Source organism: Hylobates moloch, unplaced genomic scaffold, assembly GCF_009828535.3.
Source record: "Hylobates moloch isolate HMO894 unplaced genomic scaffold, HMol_V3 SCAFFOLD_20, whole genome shotgun sequence".
Classification (NCBI taxonomy): domain Eukaryota; kingdom Metazoa; phylum Chordata; class Mammalia; order Primates; family Hylobatidae; genus Hylobates; species Hylobates moloch.
In genome coordinates, this window is record NW_026652295.1 from 17,528,530 (window position 1) to 17,551,736 (window position 23,207).

Sequence of the window (23,207 nt, forward strand, 5' to 3'; positions counted from 1 at the left end):
TACCACCAAACAGTCACACAACAATGCCCAGCCTCATGGGTTCTCTATAGTATGGGTTCAACCTACATTACTCTAGTTTCATCTCTCATTGCTCTACTTCTAGGCACACAACTCTAACCACAAGTTAGTCAAAGGCACCCTGCCTTCCCTGCTCCTTATTTTTGTTCACACGTACACTTTCCTCTCCATTCCCAAGGTCAACTTGAATTGGTAGTACTTCCACTTCTACCCAAAGCCTTTCCTCGAGAGGCATGAAGATATTCCTTCTCTAGAAATCCTATAATGCTAAGTATCAAATGGCATTTGCTTGGAAAATACCTTCTGTAACCCTAACAGCACTTAGCATACTCCCAATTCACTGACTTGAGCAATCAAAAAGTGGTTACCTCACAAATCAAAAGCCAGTCGGCAACAGAGCAAGAACCTGTCGCTACAAAAAATTTAAAAATTGCTAGCCACCTGGTGGCAGGATCACTTGAGCCCTGGAGTTCAAGGCTGCAGTGAGCCATGATCTCACCACTGTACTCCAGCCTGGGCAACAGAGTAAGACGTACCACTCTGTCTCAAAAATAAGTAAAGTACTGACCCCCATTTTAAGTATCTTTCAAAATATCTTGAAAACTTTAGTGATTATAATAAAAAACATTATATGGCCTTATGAGGAAATAATGTTGAAAATACTGACAATGGTTAACATCTTGTTATTTAACCTAACCGGAGACAAGACTGAGTCTTTTAACAAAATGGGGGGAAAATTAGGTAAGTTTTTTAAAAAAAGAATAAAGAAAAAGCTGATTTCCAAATTGTCATGAGATTTAAAGATTCGAGTTTGCTACTTCTCTATATGCTGAGTGGTTCAATCAGGACCACCAAATATTTCTGATGTTCTAAAGGGGAACAAATAAAAAAGGAACAGCTGCCATTAATTTCAAATAGTACAATGTACTATAACCCAAATTTTTAAAGGATCAGTAATACAGAAGTTTCAAAAATTTGAAGGGGATTCTCCCTGTCTCTGATAACCATGAAGGTACAGAATCAGAGGAATGACACAAGCACTTTTTGAAGGAAGGCAAAAAAAATCTTGGGAAAGCAAGGCTTACCTATCATTTATAGGCAGCAGGGCTCTTGAAGGAGGGTCTCCAAAAAAGACGCCTGTCACAGAGCCAGAATTCTGTCCTCACAGCAGAAAGGTTGTACTGGGTGAACAGACGAACAAAATAAAAATTAGCTTAAAATACACTATTCTTTCAACAACTTGGCTGAAAAAACTCAGAATGCCAAGAGGAAAGAATGTGCAAGTCTAGTTATATTTCACAGAAGATTATGAAAGCAAGTTTAAATGGGTTTTAGTATGGTGATTATTCAATTCTGCCTTCCAACAAAAGGTTTAAATGGTTTATACAGATTTTGTAATTCCTCTGATCAACGTGTGAGAGGAAGACACAGTTTAGTTTTCTAAAACACAATGTGAAAGGACTAACGAAACTTTCACATTCACCTTACCACTACCAGATAATCCCTTGAATGGTCCAAATAGACAGTTTACCAAAAATTATAATGGAGTTTCTCTGACTTGGCAAACATTGTAGGATGGCTCACTCAACAACCCACTTTTGATTTGCCTTTCTCTTATAAAGGTAGGAACGCTGACACCTAGATCTCAGAGCTTCTCTCGCAGTTAGGTGGGCAGATGACAAAGTGCTGGCTGATGCCATGTATATGGAGATCTCTGGTAAAAGGCATCGCATTCAGAGAAAAAAGCCAAAATATCACTAGAAGACAACCTTTTGCTCTTCCTTATCTGGAACATGAATACAATGTCTAAACGTAAAACCACCACCTTGTGATCATGAAGTTAATTGCCATATACTAAAGACGAGAGATCAGGAAAGGACGGTACCCACATCCTCAATTCCTTTCTTGAGCTGCTGTACTGGCCCTAGAATTCCCTGTCTGTGGGCTTCTTGTCATGAAAGAAAAATAAACTCCTGTTTCGAACATTATAGGCTGAGAATTATTTCAGCAGAAAACATTCCTGATAACATATGGCAACATTCAGATAAATTCTAATTACTCATAAAGTAAAACTCCACAGTTTGTTTCATACTTTCTAGAGACATGTATGTGCTATAAAAACACTAGAAAATAAAAATTGAAGAAAGAGGTATTAGGATAAGATGAAAAATAAAATATGCTTTTAAAGGGTCTAAAAGACTGTTAGAATTGTTTTCTCCAATAGGTACTATTTCCCCCTTTTTTCTGTACTCTGCAGTAATTTTTCTATGCCTCAAGGTTAACACCTGTGAATAGCATGACCAAATGTGGTTTATGACCAAATGTGGTTTAACCTCAACGGCTCACTGATACGGCTTGGCTCTGTGTCCCCACCCAAATCTCACCTTGAATTGTAATAATCCCCATGTCGTGGGAGGGACCCAGTGGGAGGTAACTGAATCATGGGGGTGGGTTTTTCTCATGCTGTTCTCATGATAGTGAAAAAGTCTCACGAGATCTGATGGTTTTATAAAAGGGAGTTGTCCTATACATACCCTCTCGCTTGCTGCTGCATAAGATGTGTCTTTGCTCCTCCATAAGATGTGTCTTTGCTCCTCATTTGCCTTCCACCATGATTGTGAGGCTGTCCCAGCCATGGGGAGCTATGAGTCAACTAAAATCCTTTATAAATGACTCAGTCTTGGGTATGTCTTTATTAACAGCTTGAGAACGAACTAATACACTCATTTTCGCAATCCTGCCCTGAAGAAGCTAATCCAACATAGGAACCAGCTGATTTTCATGATCAGTTTAGAGAAAATAACCTGTTTATTTTCCTATTCTCTCATCAAAAGAAAAAAAAAAAATCATCCACCACTTCCTTCCCAATTGCTCTCCTTTTACTGTCCTAAAAAGCCAATGTCCAAGAGACAAGCTAATAAGGAAATTCAAAATGGCTCTTTTATAAAGGAATTTCTTTCTGAAGTTACTCACAAAAAATACTCTTTTATTTAATTACAAGGAAAAGAAGTGCAAAACTATTGTGACTCACTCGCTGCATATCACAAAAACAGAGATAGAGGTACAGGTATAGAAAACCTCAAACAGGTGCTTCAGCAATTATCAGCTAATATGCTAAATCTGACATTTTCTTTTAAATTACTTTTGTAAAACTGTCATTTCAATTAACTATATGGATTTCAGTTATTTCATCTTAACATTGAATTTACTTATAAACACCTTAGTCTTCTACACATCTAAAGTTAAATACGAAACTAGCAGGAAAATAAATACAATTTAACCTCACATAATTAGCCAAATGACAACTATAAACTTACTCTGCTTGCATAAGGTTTCTTACTTCAACAATGAATAGAGTATATTTGACTATACAGTTCAAAATCCTCATTTTACAGAGGAAACTGAAAAAAGTAAAATCAATCTACCCAAATTCACAGTTATTCACTCCAAGAAAAACAGAATAAGAAGCTAATCTTAATGAATAAGAGTCTCTTATTTATCAAAGAAAAATCTGTGTCAGGAAATAAACAGAATTATTAACTCAGTAATTTCCTATCATCAAGAAATCTACAGGCAATCCAAAACTTTTGTAACTAACTTGCAACTTTTCTTTATGCCTTCTTAGAAAAGAGGTCCCTTCATAGTAATGACCAAAAATAGCTCCATTTATGAAGTTCCTAACATGGCTGACATTTAGAACTGAATCTTCATAAAATGGAAAAAGGAAAAACAAAGTTGCCACAGATACACTGTTCCTCCTGCCAGAACTTACCTTTCAAAGGTGTTTCACAGAAACTGAATCAGCAATAAAAAGTTGAAGACAGTGCTAAATTTAAAGGGCCATTAGAGCAGTAATACCTACGCTTGTTGGAGAGACATTTACCAGGGAAAAAAAAGGGGACGGGGGGACAATTTCTCAGTCCAAATTTTATTTTACATTTTATAAAATCTGTCAAGTACTAGCAAAGGTAGTAAAAAAATTCCTCTAGTAAAATATGATATAGCTTTTATATTGTGTGATTTCATATACCTAATGTTTGTAAAAGCATTTTTACATTTTCTTCTCCCATGGATTTTCATCAATTGACCTGGGTTTCTAGTCACAGACCCTAGATTAGGGCACTACAGAAAGTAAAGGTTTGATTTATAGTGAGATGGTTCCACTTGTGATTATTATCCTGGAACCAATATGGGTATAAATCAGACATCATCTGCATACACCAAGTTCAACTACCTTTACAGAACTATGGGACAACAGTTTAGAAAGCAAATTTTAAAAATGAATATAAAATGCTCTCATTTTTTTTTTTTTTGAGATGGAGTTTCGTTCTTGTCGCCCAGGCTGGAGTACAATGGTGCAATCTCAGCTCACCGCAACCTCTGCCTCCTGGGTTCAAGTGTGATTCTCCTGCCTCAGCCTTCCCGAGTAGCTGGGATTATCAGCATGCACCACCACGCCCAGCTAATTCTGTATTTTTAGTAGAGACAGGGTTTCTCCATGTTGGTCAGGCTGGTTTCGAACTCCCGACCTCAGGTGATTCGCCCACCTCGGCCTCCCAAAGTGCTGGGATTACAGGCGTGGGCCACCACGCCCAGCCTGCCCTCACTTTTTAACCTGCACCTAGTAATGACAAGAAGATTCGATTTATAAGTTTTACTTGTCATAAAACATCATTTTAATTCTAATAATAATAGCAACTAATACTTACATACTATGTGCACCAGGCACCGCTCTAAGTATTTTAAATAAAATCCTTTAATATGAACCTATGAGGCTAATACTATTATCACTCCCCATTTTACAGATGGGAAACTGAGGTATAGTTTAAATAACTTGCTTATACTAATACAGTAATAATCCAATATCGAGGTCAGATTTGAATTCAGTTTCCAGAGCCCATGCTAATGTCTCTATGAAAAAATTAGACACTTATATTCTATGACGTTTTGTGCTTTAACTCTGCCCATAAAGAGAGTTTAGGAAACTGAATGGCACATAGTAGACACCAAATATTTCCTGAATGAAGATACTATTAGTTTAAAAATTTCCACTGTTATATATATACATATAAACAAACATGTTTTCCTCCCTGATATCCAATCCATAAAGACCTTAATGCTGATTACTTATTTTCCTTCATGCCAAATAAGTATTAAGATATTTATGAAGCACCTGCTAGATTCATAATCCTCTTTCTTAAACGATGAAGCATTTCATACTTAGCTTTATAGAATTCTTTATAAAATTTGACGTTAAAATAAGCATGAATTGTAAGTAACTCAAGACAAACATCCATACTAAACACACACACATATCATATAATACCAGAGTTCACTAAATCTTTATTCCTTCTAATTCAGTGGAGACCATTCCCTCCTTGTCTCGCCCCAGGGACATTTGACAATGTCTGAAGAACATTTTTGGTTGTCACAAGGGAAGCTTGGGAGTATCACCCACAACTAAGAATCATCTGATCCAAAATGTCAAGTTGACATTATCCAAGTCCCTAAATAAGGCAAGGTTGATTACCCAATCTATAGAGCAAGTTCTGACTTTGAAGGAAAACATCAAAGTTAAAATACAATCTACCAAAACATCATTAATAATAACAGAAACCCATCTCCTGTACCCATCTCCATGATCTACTTGACTGAAGAGGTTAACCCTCTTATTTAATTGCTTCAGCAGTTCTCTTCTTCATGAAGTTTCACTATGGAAACTAAGCAGTCTCAACTTTTACAAATACTCCAAATAAAAGAAATGAAAGGTAATACAAAACTTATCCACTCATTATATAAACTTCAAATGCTGTTTATTCTCATTACATAGTCCCTAAAAGGTTGAAGGGGGAAAAAAAAGGCCCTTAAGTCCCTTGCTTTTTCAGTTAAATAAAATGATTCAAGTCAATTATAAAATATCAATATATTATGAAAAAAAAATCCTCAAATAATCTGCTCCTATGTGGCCCTATTCAGGATATGCACCACTTCTGCTTCCCTTCCCATTTATCTACTCTAGTCTTCAACGTCCAGCTCAAGGCCTACTTCAAATCCAGGCCACACCAACCTCGCTCTTTTCTGACTCATACTCTGACATGGTAATGAAACTAAAAGCTCTTTAAAGAAAAGAAATGGGTTCATACCTAATTATTTCTGCATCTTCAGAATTAAAAACAACCAATAAGGAAGTGTTTTCTGGCTGTACCTTATAGGAGAAATATTTAACTCTCTCCATGGAAAGAAATGATTTAAAAATATAGAAAAATATTTTACCTCCTCTTCACTTTCTTTATCTTCGTCATCTGAAGACTCTTCCTTGTTTTTCTTTTCATCTTCATCACTACTAGATTCATCTGACAGAATTTCAGGACATTTGGTTCGCTTAGCCTTCCTTGCCATTCCAGAACTGTTCCGTTCCTTTTTACTGCCTTTGCTAGAAGTTTTTTTAGATTTCGGCAATGGCTGCATAAAAAATTTATAAAGATAACACCAATGAGGTATAATATTTCGATCAATTCTGTTCTTGATAACTTACCAACTGAATTTCTTATTCCTCTCTCAAGAAATTGTATTTACAAGCCCAGCAGCAGCTTTACAGAGAATAATCTTTAACCGTGTCAGGTTAACCTAAAACTGTGTTACTAATACCATTTGTGCTCTAAACACCTAGTAAGACCCCTCTCAACTGTTGAGAAATATGTATTCCAGGCTTTGACATGGGACTAGAAGCTCAAGACACATTATGTTAAGCTCCAACAGCTGTTAATACTTTGTCATGATAATATTTTAAGTTAGATTTGTAATTTATTTCATCCCTACAAGCATTAAAACTGTCAGTGCCAAAGAAGCTCCTTGCTTTAAAAGGCCCAACACTCCTATCAAAGGAGTGGGAGAAAAACCTTTTTTTTTTTTTTTTTTTTGAGACAGAGTCTCATTCTGTTGTGCAGTAGCTGGGATTACAAGTGTGCACCATCATGCCCAGCTGATTTTTGTATTTTTAGTAGAGACAGTGTTTCACCATGTTGGCCAGGCTGGCCTCAAACTCCTGACCTCAAGTGATCCACCCACCCTGGCCTCCCAAAGTGCTGGGATACAGGCGTGAGCCACCACGCCTGGCCCATAAAAAAATGTGTAACTTTATTACCAATTATACATCCTGATTTATGAATGAACTATACGGTTTATATTCATTACTTCTGGCCTCTACTTTCAACGATGTCAGGATCATATTCTCATTGATGCCTAAGTATACAATAAATGATGAGTGTGTTAATTATGAAACTAAGAATATGTTGCTATTATTCTGATAATCAAACCATTTATATTAAAAGCAGAGATCACCTGATGAAAATGAGTTGATTATATTAAACAACAAATTTAATTTTTAAGTGCTTTCTCAAGGAAGTTTTGCTAAATTCTAAAATTGAAAACCATAAAATTACCTAACATCAAGAATGTTAAAATGTGCATTACAGAATTAATATTTATTTCTGGGACTGAGCATCTTTTATATTCTTTTATTTCTACCTTTGTTACTTTATTTTCTGCAATAAGCGGAAACATTAAGGCAAAATTCCATAACATAACCTTAAGGTATCCAATTGTGTAAATGTTTGTGATAACTTTAGGCAATATTTTTCATGCAGAGAGTAGAATGACAGGTCCTTTACCTCCCAGGAACCTCCAGTCTAGGGGTCACTGTCACCTATACAAAAATTAAGAAAAAGTGGCTGCTTTGTATAATATGGTACTCTCGAGCTCTCTGCAAAGAAACCACAGGATAACCTCTAGATTGCTCCAACAACCTACCCTTCTAAAGGCACACTAGGAAACAGCCAAATTAGGTCATTTCAGGAACTTGAAGTTGTTGGATCAAAGACATTTCTCAGAGAAGATTCTCTATAAGAAATCGTGAATGCATACACATATCCTTGCTATGTGAGATACTACCATTAACAACTATTATCAGAACCTTAATCCATGTGGATAAATTCTTTGATAGCACTGTTTGGAGAAAAGGTAACTCACTGTCCAAGCTCTTACTACTTGTTACATGATCTCCAGGTCACAGATGTATTAGAAAAACATAATATCCCCACAATCTCAGCTCAGAAACCAGACACAGGTAGCAAGGATGTAATCTGTATATCGAATTATTAACATGAGAACTGAAACAGGTTCTGGATAAATCTATCCAGGAAAGTGAAAAGATGTTAAGTTATTCAAGCAGCCAATAAAAAAAAAAAATGCAATTCCCAAAAGTAAACAAGGAGTTTTAAAACCAAAATCCAAAAAGTAGTAATATACAAATGCCTTAGAGTTTTCCTATACTGACTCTAAAAATAGTTAAATCTATTAATCAAAATCCAGTGTCAATAGCATTATCTCTTTTTGGAAACAAAATCCGATTAACAAATAAAATAAGGTAAAATACAATAGAAGGATAGGAAAACAATCAATGATTAATGTTGTGTTCACTTAACAATTGAAAAATTGTTAAAGAGGAGAAAAAGGAAACTTCTGGTAGCATAGAAAATAGCTCTAGGCCAGACATGGTGGCTCATGCCTGTAATCCCAACACCCTGGGAGGCCAAGGTAAGAGGATCACTTGAGCTCAGGAGTTTGTGACCATCTTGGACAATATAGTGAGAACCTGTCTCTAAGAAAACGTAAAGTTTAGCCACACATGGTGGCATACACCTATAATCCCAGTTACTTGGGTGGCTGAGGTGAGAGGATCACCTGAGCCCAGGAGGTCAAGGTTGCATTGAGCCATGATCGTACCACAACACTCCAGTCTAGGCAACAGAGTAAAACACTGTCTCCCAAAAAAAAAAAAAAAAGAAAAAAAGAAAAGAAAACAGCCTGAGCTCGATACTATCAGATTAAGAAGTAATTATCACAGAATCACATATGAAAAACTGACGTAAGAGTTAGATTCTACATGACAAGAAAAAACAGATTCTCACAGCGTGGTTCAAGGACTTTGGGGTTTCCTGAGACCTTTTCCACAGTCTCCAAGGTAGAAACTATTTTCATAATAATAGCAACACTATTTATTTGCTCTTTTCACTGTGTTGACATTTGCACTAATTGCAAAAGCAAAGGTGGGTGAAACTGATGGCACCTTAGTACTAATCAAGGGAGCAACATATATTAGTCATTGTACTCCTCACAACCACACACCAGCAGAAACAAACAAAAAAGGCAAATGGTTTCACTTAATAATGTCCTTGATAAAGCAATAAATACTGTGTTAACTCTCAAGTACATGTCTAATACCTGTGACAAAATGAAAGATACACATAAATATGGCTACAACTGAAGTTCAATGGTTTTCTGAAGGAAAAGCATTTGTGTATCTGAGTTGTGAGCTAAACAGGCTCCAAGCTCCTTTTTCATAGAACACCACATTTTTTTTTTTTTTTTTGAGACAGTCTCGCTCTGTCGCCCAGGCTGGAGCGCAGCAGCACGATCTCGGCTTACTGCAAGCTCCACCTTCCAGAGAACACCACTTGTTAAAAGAACAAATATGGCTAACTCAGACTTAGGTATACGATAGCGAAGTTCTCAAAAATGAACAAGGTGAGCTTGTCACTTCAAGGAAAACTGAGAGCATTTATCGCCAATGATAAATGTTATGATTTCAAGTGGAAATTAGAACTCTGGAAAATTCACATCTACTACTGTGAACTTCATAGTTTTCCAAGGCCTAAGTAATTTTTCTGATGAGATGGTGTTTATATTAATGAGCATGATTTAATGACAGTGTTCAATAAAAGTCAACATTTGGAAGATACAATTCAGGGAACCAATATTTACAAATGGTAAATGCATGTTACAAAACTATACATACAAGATCCAAGTTAATTAACATGGTTTCAGACCGACATTAAACATTACAACTAATCTTTAGGAAACTACAACTTATGTAGAGTTTTGGTATTGTGTGGTATCAAAAAGAGAATATACACAATTATCTAAAAAGACTTTAAAAATATTCTTTTTATGTGAGGCTCGGTTTTCTTCATATACTTATTATTTTGAGACAGGACTCGTTCTGTCACCTAGGATGGAATGCAGTGGCATGAATATAGCTCACTGCATCACTGACCTCCTGAGTTTAGGCTTCTACCTCAGCCTCCCAAGTGGCTGGGATTACAGAAGTGTGCCTCAGCGCCTGGCTAATTTCTTCTTGAGACAGTCTCACTCTGTCACCCAGGCTGGTCTTAAACTCCTGAGCTGAAGTGATCCACCTGCCTCGGCCTCCCAAAGGGCAGGGATTATAGGCATAAGCTACTGCATCAGGCCCTTCATAAATTTTAAACAAAACAATACATTGCAAAAGACTGAATGTGGCCAGGCACAGTAGCTCACACCTGTAACCCCAGCACTCTGGGAGGCCGAGGCGGGCGGATCACCTGAGGTCAGGGGTTCAAGACCAGCCTGGCCAACATGGCAAAACCCTATCTCTATTAAAAACACAAAAATTAGCCAGGTATGGTGGCACATGCCTATAATCCCAGCTACTGTAGAGACTGAGGCAGAATAATCGCCTGAACCTGGGAGACAGTGATTGCAGTGAGCAGAGATTGTGCCACTGCACTCTAGCCTGGGCAACAGAGTGAGAATCTGTCTCAAAACAACACCACCACAAAAAGACTGAATGCAGCAGCAAATGGTAATCAAGCTGTTTTCTCTTAAGTCAGACATTAAACAGATGTACAAAAACATAAAATGCCAGTCTTTAATTCTTTTGAAAAGTTATTTTTCATAGAAAATATTTTTTAACACTTTAAAATAAAAATTTTTCAGTTCTAGTGTCAAATACAGTGAAGATCAAAATAACTCATATTAAAAAAAGCTCTTGGGGTCCTCATTAATTTTTTAAGAGGGCAATAGTATCCTGAAACCAATAAATTGGAAAACCACTGAGAAAAAGATAAATATAAAAATATCTGTCATAACAACCTAGTAAATTGCTTCTGAGGAAATAGTGATCACCTTGCCTCACACTAAATCCTTAAAAAGTACAAGTATAGCTATAGTAAAAGTTAGAAAATAAGAAGTATTTTGTCTTTAAATAAGCCAATTTAAAACACCAAAAATCATCATACCCCTTGCGTTTGTAGTTGTATAACAAAAGTTTACACCTTAAGTGCTGTTTATCCGTCCTCGTGCAGCTAATGGTAATAAGGACCAAGGGCAGACCAAAACAAAGTCCCAGAGCTATTTTCTGGTTTTGTTCCTTTAATGCCATCTCCCATCAGAGATGGCATTCCCCTGAACTCCTGGGCCTGCTAGATCTCTCACACTTCCTTTCCTGTCAAGATGGGGAAGAATATAAAAACATCTGCTGACAGACCTAAATCACACTAAAAATGCAAGGTCATATAACACTTCAACAGACATTTTAAGTCACCTATGTCATTTGTTACCATTAAATAATTAGGGCAAATCTACTAGCTTTTAGGAAGAGTAAGAAAACTATAAGGCCATTTTACTTCCCTGTCCAGCTTCTGGGCTCTGCTGCAGATTCTGGAAACCCAATATAGGATACTTGTAAGAGTTAGCTTTTAAATGTCACTTTTTAATAATTTATTCCAGGATCTAGGAACACATCCAGTTCTAACATACTCCCGATTTTGTCTTCACATGATTACAGATTGCACCCCTTCCCTCCAGCCTTGCGCCTCATCCTCAGCCCAATCTTTTTCTTCCAGTGTCTTCTAGATATCTAACCCTGACTACCAGTACTTTCTGTTCCTTCTGACATTAATTCACTATTCTTAACCTTATATCCCTTGTATCTGATTTTCTGAAACAACATATCCCTATGGCATCTATATTATTTCTATCAGGAAATTACTGCAGATATGTCAACCGAAGATATATTCTTTGAATGTAGATACGAATGAATACTGACAGCAATGCTGTTATTAATCAATTTTTGTTTCATATAAAGAGGCTATGAATAACTGATTTCTTATGAAAAAAGTAAAAATTGATCCTCACTTTGCCAGAAGGCTTTGGATGCATTAAGAAATTCAAGATCCTCTTCACTAGTTCACTATTTACACCTGATCTCTCCAAATCAAGAACCTCACAGATGCTCTTTAACATGGCATTTCTAAATCTGAAACAGAAAATGGAAGAAACCAAGGTGTTAATAAAGGAAAGCTTACAAATGTTCTCCACAATATAAAGGGAAAGCCAACCAAACTGGCTCAGTTACATACATTTTAAAAAGTGGCCAATGCTGCTCTGAATCTTGCTTTTTTTTTTTTTTTGAGACAGTTTCGCTCTTGTTGCCCAGGCTGGAGTGCAATGGCCTGATCTCGGCTCACTGCAACCTCTGCCTCCCAGGTTCAAGCGGTTCTCCTGCCTCAGCCTCCCAAGTAGCTGGGATTACAGGCATGCGCCACCACGGCCAGCTAATTTTGTATCTTTAGTGGAGACGGGGTTTCTCCATGTTGGTCAGGCTGGTCTCGAACTCCCGACCTCAGGTGATACACCCGCCTCAGCCTCCCAAAATGCTAGGATTACAGGTGTGAGCCACTATGCCTGGCCCGAATGTGATTTAACATTAAAAAATAAACTTAAAGCATATTGATCAAAATACAGTATTTATAAAAATAACTTACTTTTTCAACATTTCTTCCTTCTTTTTATATTGGACACTTCCTTTTTCAAACGGAAAGCCACTGAACTGACCCACATTCTTCTTTAATGAGGACACCTGAAAATGTTCCTTATTATTAATGCTATTTATTACCCAGTAATGTGCACAAGAATAAATTCAAAGCCAATTCAAAGCCAATGTCTTTATTTTCGTATCTGTCTGTAAGTTACAATACTGGCTGAACAGTCAACCAATTCAGTATGGGTTCAATACTCAACATTTCTTACTCAAAACTGAAAAATGTATTTGTCATTAACATATTAACATTATAAAAATCCTACAAACTTAAGTCTCTGAAAAGAACAATTTGAACACATTTTCACTGGGGAATTTTTACCACAATCAAAAGTTATCTGACAGTACCAGGGGATGTGGAAAGTTACTACTTAAAAATATATCCTTTTCATAAGTAATAAAGTTACTAGTAATTCTTCTTTTCCAAGTCAAGAAGGACTTTATTCTTTCAAAGTAAAGAATAGCGAGTACCACAAAAAGTTAATACCATTCACTAGTTATGGGACTTGTGTAAATTAAATTGGGTTAAGGATTAAATAAGATGAACAGACTCACTGAAAATAAATTATGTCATGTGTCAGACATTCTATTCTACTTCAGACATTCTAACACCGAACTTTACTTTGCCCACGTACAACCTAAAGCAGTTCCCTCAATTATATACTAAGTTATATGTACAGTATAACAACAATCCTTTAGCAAAGAACTATCATCCAATTTATCAGGTATTTGCTAAAAATGAGATACAATTATACCAAATCACTTATTCTGAATGTCGAGAAAATCCAAAAACATGAATTTCTTTCAATACATTTAAAGGTCACTAAAACCATCACAATTTATATTTCATAATTTGAAATTTCAGTTTGGAATAAAAACTACTACAGGAGAAAGAGCCCCAGAGCTGGGCATACTGGCTCACACCTGTAATCCCAACACTTTGGGAGGACTGCTTGAGCTCAGGAGTTCAAGACCAGGCTGGGCAACATGGCAAAACCCTGCCTCTACAAAAAGTAAAACAATTAGCCAGACATGGTATGGGGGCATGCACCTGTGGTCCCAGTTACTTCGGACGCTTAAGTGGGAGGAACACTTGAGCCCAGGAGGTTGAGGCTGCAGTGAGCCATGTATTGCACACTGCACTCCAGCCTGGGTGACAAAGTGAGACCGTCTTTAAAAAAATAGAAAAAAGAAGACAGAGCCCTGGATATTACAATCCAATTGCTAATATCCAGCTATGTTTCCTGTGATAAATCATTTAATAAGTAAATACCTCAGTCTGCTCAGTCATAAAGTGTGGAAATTGAACTAGTGGATCATTAACATTTACAGAAATTGATTCCATTGTGAAGTAATACACAAGTAGGTTTAAAGTGTAAAAAGGTCTTACAGTGCCTGGCCTGTTGTAAAGCAGTTTGTGTAGATTTCTAAGTTCATCGGTTTTCTTCTTACTTAGAAAAAAATGTATCCTCTCAATTTCACAAAGTTTCTGCCCCTTTCCTAGAAAAAAAAAAACAAAAACCACAATTAAATACCCATGGCTTACTAATACATTTACAAAGTTAATTTAATGGGAATTATTTTCACAGCATAATTTACATGTAACTCTGCTCTTACAGAGCAAATTAAATAAAATTATACCAAAAGTATAAAACACTACCTTGCTGATACTAAGCTACAAACCATCATTTTCACAAATTTAGGAACTTTCACCACAAAATGAAAGAAAGCTAGAATAAACTTACCTTGTGCAATTGTAAATGGCTCTCTCTGTAAGGAAGAGACTTGCATTGTCAACCTCTCTACTTTTTTCTTTTCCCTCTTGCCTTCCACGATGAGACTCTTTTCTGGAAATTAATTTAGTATTTCTTAATTAACAAAAAGCTTAAACACTGTATTAACTTTATTAGATAAACATGTAGAACAAAGTCCGCAAAACCTAATACTTTATTCTTCTGAGCATGGTTTTGGAAAGCAAATGACATAAAAGATGAAAACACTTGATTAGTTAATAGAGCACCACGAAAAAAATTTTTAGAGTAACATTTTACTCACCTGGCAAACTCAGAGGGACTCAGTTAAAAAAAAAATAATTAGAAAGCAAACTAATTTTTATCCAACTAAAATTATTGCCATTACAGTCCAGTCACTTCGTTTGTGAAAAAAATCTAGCTCTGTTTAATCTCTGGACATAATTCTATTTAATAATTGAGATTCAGTTTGCTGTATGTCAGAAATAATCAAATTTAGACTGGGAGATTAAGAACTTCAAAAGATATATAGAAAACAATAATAATTTAGTAAACTGGCAAAAGAGACACAAATAAAGACCTCCAGGCAGAACAGCCTGAAGTACCTGGATAGGATAAAACTCTCCAAGTTTACATTTAATGCAATCAACTGGGAGAGCATTACTTTGTAGTTTATGAATAACATTCATAATGATGACCATAAATCACTCTGAAAAAAGTTAAACTGTTTAGTCACAAAAATCTATGGCGAGGTGCAGTGGCTCACGCCAATAATGCTGACACTTTGGGAAGCCAAGGCAGGAGGATCGCTTGAGCCCACGAGTTTGAGACCAGCCTGGGCAATATATTGAGACCCTATCTCCATTTAAAAAAAAAAAAAAAAAAAAAAAAGAAAGTAAGACCGGGCGCGCTGGCTCACGCCTGTAATCCCAGCACTCTGGGAGGCTGAGGTGAGTGGATCACGAGGTCAGGAGATCAAGACCATCCTGCTAGCTCGGTCAGGAGATCAAGACCATCCTGGCTAAGGTGATGAAACCCCATCTCTGCTAAAAAATGCAAAAAATTAGCCGGGCGTGGTAGCAGGTGCCTGTAGTCCCAGCTACGCGGGAGGCTGAGGTGGGAGAAAGGCGTGAACCCAGGAGGCGGAGCTTGCAGTGAGCCGAGATTGTGCCACTGCACTTCAGCCTGGGCGACACAGCAAGACTCCGTCTTAAAAAAAAAAAAAAAAATAGAAATCTAGAAAACAGGTAGCATATACTTCAAAATTCAAAACATTAAGCTCCATTTATCTAAAATAAAATGATTTTTTGAATGAAATAAAGTCAGATAAAAGAACACTATATATTGCTCGAGGTTCTGCCATTTATCTAATGCCTGTGTTGTGCAGCTGCACTCAATACTAAGAGGGGATAAATGGATGATAAAGACTGCGTATCTTTTGAAAGAGATGCTACTAAAGAAATGAGACATAAATATACACCAACATAAAAGATAATAAAACATGTTAAGAAAGATATAATACAAATAAATTGCTGTGCACTGAGGAGGAATTGATTATTTTGGGACTAGAGAAAAAGGAACAAAGCACGTGTGCCGGCTTTTAAAGACAGCTTAGATTTAGTAATGTAAGGATTTGCACAGAAAGAAAACTTCAGGAGAAAAGGCTATCAACAGGTATATTCTGGCCATGTGGTACAGAACAAAGACCAAACACAGTAAAACAACCCTACTATCACTCAACTTCATCAACTTAGTGATTTAAACCATTTGCTTGTCTCTGATTACCAACTGCAAGCTAATGACTTCCCAGTCAATCTCCAAGCCACAACTTTCATCTGAGATTCATATTAACTAATATTGGATTGGTTCCAGGATGCCCCTCAGATGCCAAAAATCCATGGATGCTCAAGTCCCTTATTTTTTAAAAAAATGGTGTAGTATTTACTATAACCTATGAACATCTTCCCATATACTTTGTATCATCTGTAGATTACTCATAATGACTAATACAACTTAACTGATATGTTAATAGTTGTTATACTGTATTGTTTAGGAATAATAAAAAAATCTGTACATGTTCAGTACAGATGCAACCATCCATTTTTACCAATTTGTGGTTGATTGAATCCACAGATGAGGAACCCACAGATATGGAGAGCCAACAGTATATGCCTGTCTGTCATCTGGACAGCTCCAATTCAAGTCCTACATGCACCTAAACTCAAAACATTCAAAAGAAAAATCATAATCATCTCCAAACTTGCTCACTTTGTGAATTTTTTTCAAAAAACATTAATACCATCCACCCACCTGCCAAAGACAGAAACCTAAGAGTCATCTTTTACTAGTCACTTCTCTTACTTCCCTTTTCCCCAAAATCACTGCCAATTTTGGCTAATCTGACCCCTTTTTTAGGACAGACTTCGGGGCATATATGAGAAAGCCTGGGTGCCCAGGCAGAAGCCTGCTGCAGGGGTGGAACTCTCACAGAAAACTGCTACTCAGGGCCAGGTGTGGTGGCTCATTCCTGTAATCCAGGCCCTTTTGGAGGCAGAGACGGGCAGGTCACTTGAGCTAAGGAGTTTGAGACCAGCCTGGGCAACACGGTAAAACATACAGAAAATACAGAAAGTACCCGGACATGGTGGCACATGCCTGTGGTTCCTGAGGTGAGAGGATTGCTTGAGCCTGGGAGGCAGAGTTTGCAGTGAGCTGAGATCGTGTCACTGCACTCCAGCCTGGGTGACAAGTGAGACCTTGTCTCCAAAAAAAAAAAAACCCCCAATAAGAAAACCTCTACTAGGGCAGTGTGGAAGGGAAATGGGGGGTGGACCCCTAGATTCACCACCAAGGCTCTATTGGCTAGCGGAGCTGTGGGATGGGGGCTGCCACCTCCAAACTCCAGAATGGTAGAGCCACAAGCAGCTTGCATCCTGAGCTGCCCAAAGCCTTGGGACCCCTCACCCCTTGCACCAGCGTGCCCTGGATGCCAGACATGGAGTAAAAGGAGATACTTTTGGAGCTTTAAGATTTAAAGACTGCCCTGCTAGGATTCAGACTTGTAGACCGGGCACGGTGGCTCACGTCTGTAATCCTAAAATTTTGGGAGGCTGAGACGGGCGGATCACCTGAGGTCGGGAGTTTGAGACTAGCCTGACCAACATGAAGAAACCCTGTCTCTATTAAAAATACAAAATCAGCCAGCTGTGGTGGCATATGCCTGTAATCCCAGGTACTCGAGAGACTGAGGCAGTAGAATCCCTTGAACCTGGGAGGCACAGGTTGCGGTTAGCCGAGATCAGGCCATTGCACTCCAGCCTGGGCAAGGAAAGCGAAACTCCTTTTCAAAAAAACAAACAAACAAACACAGAAAACCAAAAACCAAACAAAAACCAAACCAGACTGTGTGGGGCCTATCGCACCTTTCTTTTAGCCTTTCTCCCTTTTGCAATGGGAATTTTAACCAATGCCTGTACCATCATTGTATCTTGGGAGTAAATAACTTGTTTTTGATCTCACAGGCTCATAGGTGGAAGAAACTCATCTTCAGATGAAACTTTGGACTTACAGACTTGGGACTTTTGTGTTAATGCTGAAACAAGACCGGACTTTGGGGGACTACTGCGAAGGCACAACTGAATCTTGAAATGTGAGAAAGACATGAGAGTTGGGGGACCGGGGGTGCAATGATATGCTTTGGATGTTTGCCCCCTCCAAATTTCATGTTGAAAAGTGATTTGCAATGTTGGAGGTGAGGCCTGGTAAGGTGATTAAATCATGGGGGCAGATCCCTCATGAATGGCTTAGCATGGTAATCCTTGGTGGTGAGTGAGTTCTCTCAAGATTTGTTTGTTTAAAAGAGCATGGCACCTCCCCCTACCACTTGCTCCCACTCCCAAATGAAATGCCTGCTCCCCCTTTGTCTTCTGCCATGATTGGAAGTTTCCTGAGGCCTTCACCAGAAGCAAATGCTGGCGCCATGCTTATGTACTGTCTGCAGAACCACGAACCAATTAAACCTATTCTCTTTATAAATTACCCTGCCTCAAGTATTTCTTTATAGCGACGCCAAAAAAAAAAAAAAAAAAAAAGCCTAATACAGAAAGTATTTCACTGCCTGGCTTCCATGATGCCTCAATTCTAAAGTTAAATTTTCAGAGTTAAGTAAAATAAAAACTTTCAAAATTCTACTGGTCCCACAAACACCTCAAATTAGTAAAAAGAATAATAAATCAGAGTTACAATAAAACTGTTAGGGGATAAACTTTCTACAACATCATGTTTTAAAAAATAATTTGTCTAGAACAAAACATGGGATTCTTTCAACTACCAACTGTTCCCCAAGCATTACTGTGTTGGCCATTTACAGTATATTTACATGACTTCTCTAATTTTTTCCCGACATGAAGAAAATTCACCATTTCTCTGGCATCTCAACAATGCCCCCACAAGAAGACTAAAGCACAAACAAAAAATTGGAGAAAAAGTGCAGAGCCTCTTTGGCTAGTAGTGAGGTAGTGCAGCTAATTTTGTTGTTGTATTAAAAGTAACTTTAAAATAACATATTGTTAAGCAATAGTTTATATAAAAACTTGTATTTAAAAAGCCATGCTTTCTTTACTTAAATATGCCCTTCTCAGGGCACATACCACTTTAAACAAACAAAAGGCACACCTTGTAATCTTAACCCAGATTGTGACCACAGGCTGGTTGAGGCTTAAAAAAAAAATCCGGGTTTAGGAAGAGAGCTTCAACCTCTTCCCAAGTGTGGCTGAGTCGTAAACATATACGAAATAAACCCAGACTAGGCTAATATCAAAGAATGCTAAGAGATGCGACTCGGATTTTTAAATGTTTGGAAACATGTCAAGAAGCGGGTACACCTGAAACAGACACTGATCCTGGATAAACTGACGCAGCACACTCCTCCATTCTGTCAAGTTTCCATTTCACACCTCCAGTCAAATCAGGGCTCATACCTCCCTCCCTTAAAACAGACTCAGGTTCGAAACCGAGACAGTGCTGGGCTCACATTTAACTTTCTTTCAGAGTTCACTTTTTTCATTTTTAACTACTTTCTCAAATAGCAACAGCTTTCACCGCTGTTTGCCAGAGGGGAAATTTTTTGGCAAATGTAAAAATATTTGAAAGTATTCAAATACTTCCAGGTCTAGCCTTAATAACTTCGGTCTTAACGGGCTGCACTAAGACCTTACCATAACTTCAAAAGGCAAAAGATGTGTAATGAAACGGACAAAATTACAACAACCACTTAGCAACTTCAAAGGTGCACACACGGAGTTAAAAAATATCAAATTCAAGACCTACAAACTTCCAGTCAAATGATGAAATGTTAACGAACATTTAAAGCGGGCGAGAAGTCAGCTGCACTCCAATACGTCTCTACCACGCTAACAAATACTCTAAAAACTGGAATACACAAAGTCAATTCTACGCCATCGCTCAACACAAAAGCAGATAAATTGTGCACACATTCTCGCTGAAAATCACTTCGACTTTACGCCTCTAAACACCAAAAGAGCAAGAAAACTATTTCCTGGGTGAAAAAAACAAAAAAAACTTCGATCTGAAAAATCCATCAGTTGGGATGCGACTCCCCCCACCTTTTTCCTCCTCCTCCTCCTCGTCGTCCTCGTCCTCTTCCTCCTCGCTCTCCTCTCTGGGACCGGGCATTTCAGGTTCTTTCTCGGACGCGGGCTGGGTGGGGGTTCCCTCTCCCTCCGCAGCAGGGGCCGAGGCGGACATGCTGTGAACCTGCGTGCGGGGAGAAAGCCGGACGTCTCGGTCCTCCTACTCCCGCGGGCAGGACCGGGCGGCCACCCTGAATGATGCGACCCTTCCTGCGGGACACCTGCCCTGAAAGTTGCCTCCTCCCATAGCCGGGACGGCAGCGCTCAGTCCCCAGGGGCGGCTTCCCTCCCGCTCCGCCGCCGCCGTCCAGGGATTCCCGAGGCGGGAAATCGCACCCGCTGCCCCCGCGCGCGCGCCCGCCCGGCCTGCGCTGTTCCCGGCCAGGCCCGGCCCGAGCTGCCGGCCCTCCACGTCCCCTCCCCCGCCCCAGGCCGCCGTCCAAATGGCCGCGTCCCTCCCCCGTCGGCCGCGGCAGGGGCGACCGGGCCTCCGGCGTCCAGACGCAGCCCTCACCGCGGACTCTGGCCGCCGCGGGCCTGGCACGCGAGGGCACGAGGAGGTTCTGGGAGGCGGCGGCAGCCGACGCCGAGGAGAAGGCGCGCGGGCCGCTGTCTGGCGTGACGCTCGCGCCGCGCGCTCGGCTCCCCAGAATCAACAAGATTTTCAAAATGGCGGTTCGGGAAGGAGAGCGGGAATGCGGCGACCAATCAGGGCCGCGAGCTGGGAGTTGGCGGGCGCGGGGTGGGGGAGGCGGGGCGGCCCGGTGCCTCCGCGGGAAGCGCGGGCGGGCGGGCGGGACCGCGGGGGGTCGCCTCGGCTGCAGGCGGAGGGATGCGCGCTCGGGGCTCTCCCCGGCTGCGCCTGGCGTGCGGTCGGCGCTCGGGCCTCGGAGTGCGGGCGGGCTGTGTCCCGCGGGGCGGGCGGGAGCGGGAGGCGAGGCGGCCTGGCAGCGCGGAACGGAAGGACGCTAGGGGGCCTGCGTTGTTTATTGTCTCCACCGTCGCTTCCTGGAAAAGATGATGAGTAGTCCCGGGCCGCGGAGGGGCGCGGCAGACGGCAGTAAAGAAGTTTAGAGATCCCCGAAGTCGCTATCGACATTGTTTCTCTGAGGCGGAGGAGAATTAATCAGCGGTCTCATCAATGCCCCAGAAATCATGCTGGGTGATAGATAAACTCCCAAATCTGCTGTGTTTCTGAGGACCCCATCGCTTGTGAGGTGCACCGTAAGAAAAAAGATCCCTACCTGCCACGTAAAAGGTTCACATAGCCAGCCACATAGATTTACACCCCTGTAAATAGAAGGGGAAAGGCTCCCTCCCACCCCGTTCCTTCCCCTCTCCTCTCTCACACACACTCTCTGTTTTATAATAGAGGAAATACGTTATTTGGCCGGGTCCAGACCGTTCTCCCAGAGTTCTAGGCCATCTATGCAGAAGCTTTTTACACATTCAACACTGCAGACACTCAAAGAAGTACTTCCCTGCTCAATGCTGCCTTCTTTTGTATGTGATTTCCTTTATTTTTTCCCAACTCTTCAACCACTAGCTCACCCGAAGGTTCCTTGTACTCAGTGGACTTAATGGAAATGTGATCAGTGAAATTCGCTTGGACTATGGGTTGCAGGACAAAAATTAGACATTTTCTTTGAATATTCCCTTTTCCTTTTGTTCCCCCTCCAAAACATACACTAATAGTGTCATTTCTACCCTCAAATTGTATACCATTTTCCACACTATTGATCCCACTCAAATCCTATCCACACTCCACAGCTCATCTCTCCTTCTTGCTGCCTGCAACGTGGTTGGGCGTAGGGGGTTGTGTTTCAGCCCTATTTGTGTTACAGCTCTTTCAGTCATACCATTTGGCAGGTCCTGAGTTCTGGTCCTGTGTCCAGGAAGAATGAGGCATGCAAACAACTGGAGGGTAAGCAAGGTGGACAGGAGCTTCACCTAGTGACAGAAGAGCTCTCAGGAGACCTGAAGTGGGTTGCTCCTTTCTGCAGGGGGGTTGTCCCGACTAGCATCCCACCCTCAGTGGAGAGGAGACCCATAGTGGGCAGCTCCTTTCTGCAGGCAGTTGGTCCTGACGAGTTGAGGAGACCGAAGTTGGTAGCTCCTTCCTGCAGCTGGTAGGCCTAACTGCTGGCTGAGTCTGGGGTTTTTATGGGCTCAGAAGGGAGGAAGTATGTGCTGATTGGTCCACGAGTGGGCCCAGAAAAAGCACCATTAGTTCTCACTCTGGGCTGCAGACTCTGCCTGGAACTGGCCACTGGACCCCCCAGGCTTCAGGCCATCCCTGGCTTGAAGGTGGACAGGGACCTACCCCTTTCCTCCCAGGAACGTCTCTGCCTCCCACCAACAACATGTCATCCATGGCACCCAGGCTGTTTGTGCCAAGGGGTGCCTACAGGCCCACACCGAGCCACCCTCAGCCCCACCAGCCTCTTTCTCACACTTGTTGGTGCCCAAAGTCCAGAGGGGGCTGAGGTGGCAGGGGGCTGGTGTGTCAGTGCTGCCCTGAACACATATACACCCAGCTGGGTTGCAGCAGCCCCCATGCTTGGCCACAACTTTGCTCTGCCTTGGAGTGGGCCCTGGGAGTGGGTAGAGGGTAGAGGCCTGGGAGCAGACATGTTCTTTCTTTCTTTTTTTTTTTTTGAGACAGGGTCTCACTCTGTCACCCAGGTTGGAGTGCAGTGATGTGCTCTTGGCTCACTGCAACCTCAGGAGCAGGCACTTTCAAGCCTGCAGGGGCAGGGGGCTTCCTGGGCCCCCAAGAGTGCAGGGATGCCTGGGTCCAGAGCTGCAGCTGGATGGCTGCAGCTGTGCCCAGGAACATGGGTCTCTCGCCTTGCCAACTTGGTAGGGGATGGGGCTCTTGCGTGTTCCTGGCCCCCACTGGCTCTGAGGAGTGTGCAGCTCTGGCTACGCCTTCCATACTGCAGCTGGCATCCCCTCAGTGGCTGCTCCAGACAGGCTGCCACTGCCATCAAGACAATGAGCAAGTGAATATATATTCTATGACAATTAGTGATAGCAGTAAAGCAAGTTAAAGAAGATAGGAAGTACCAGTAAGATGGATGGGATTTT

General features: G+C 40.6%; 1 protein-coding gene across 1 annotated transcript in view; it reads right to left on the reverse strand.

Moving 5' to 3' along the window:
* The window catches only part of DEK (DEK proto-oncogene), a 39,104-nt gene extending 18,312 nt beyond the window's left edge, over positions 1-20,792 (reverse strand). The window contains exons 1-7 of the mRNA XM_032141725.2: positions 20,632-20,792; positions 20,091-20,241; positions 14,461-14,562; positions 14,106-14,215; positions 12,663-12,757; positions 12,034-12,154; positions 6,292-6,480 (exon numbers count right to left, since the gene is read on the reverse strand). Coding sequence (XP_031997616.1) covers positions 6,292-6,480; positions 12,034-12,154; positions 12,663-12,757; positions 14,106-14,215; positions 14,461-14,562; positions 20,091-20,232 — 759 coding nt within the window. The 5' untranslated portion in view covers positions 20,233-20,241; positions 20,632-20,792. The remainder of the gene's footprint in view (positions 1-6,291; positions 6,481-12,033; positions 12,155-12,662; positions 12,758-14,105; positions 14,216-14,460; positions 14,563-20,090; positions 20,242-20,631) is intronic.
* Positions 20,793-23,207: the final 2,415 nt, after the last annotated feature.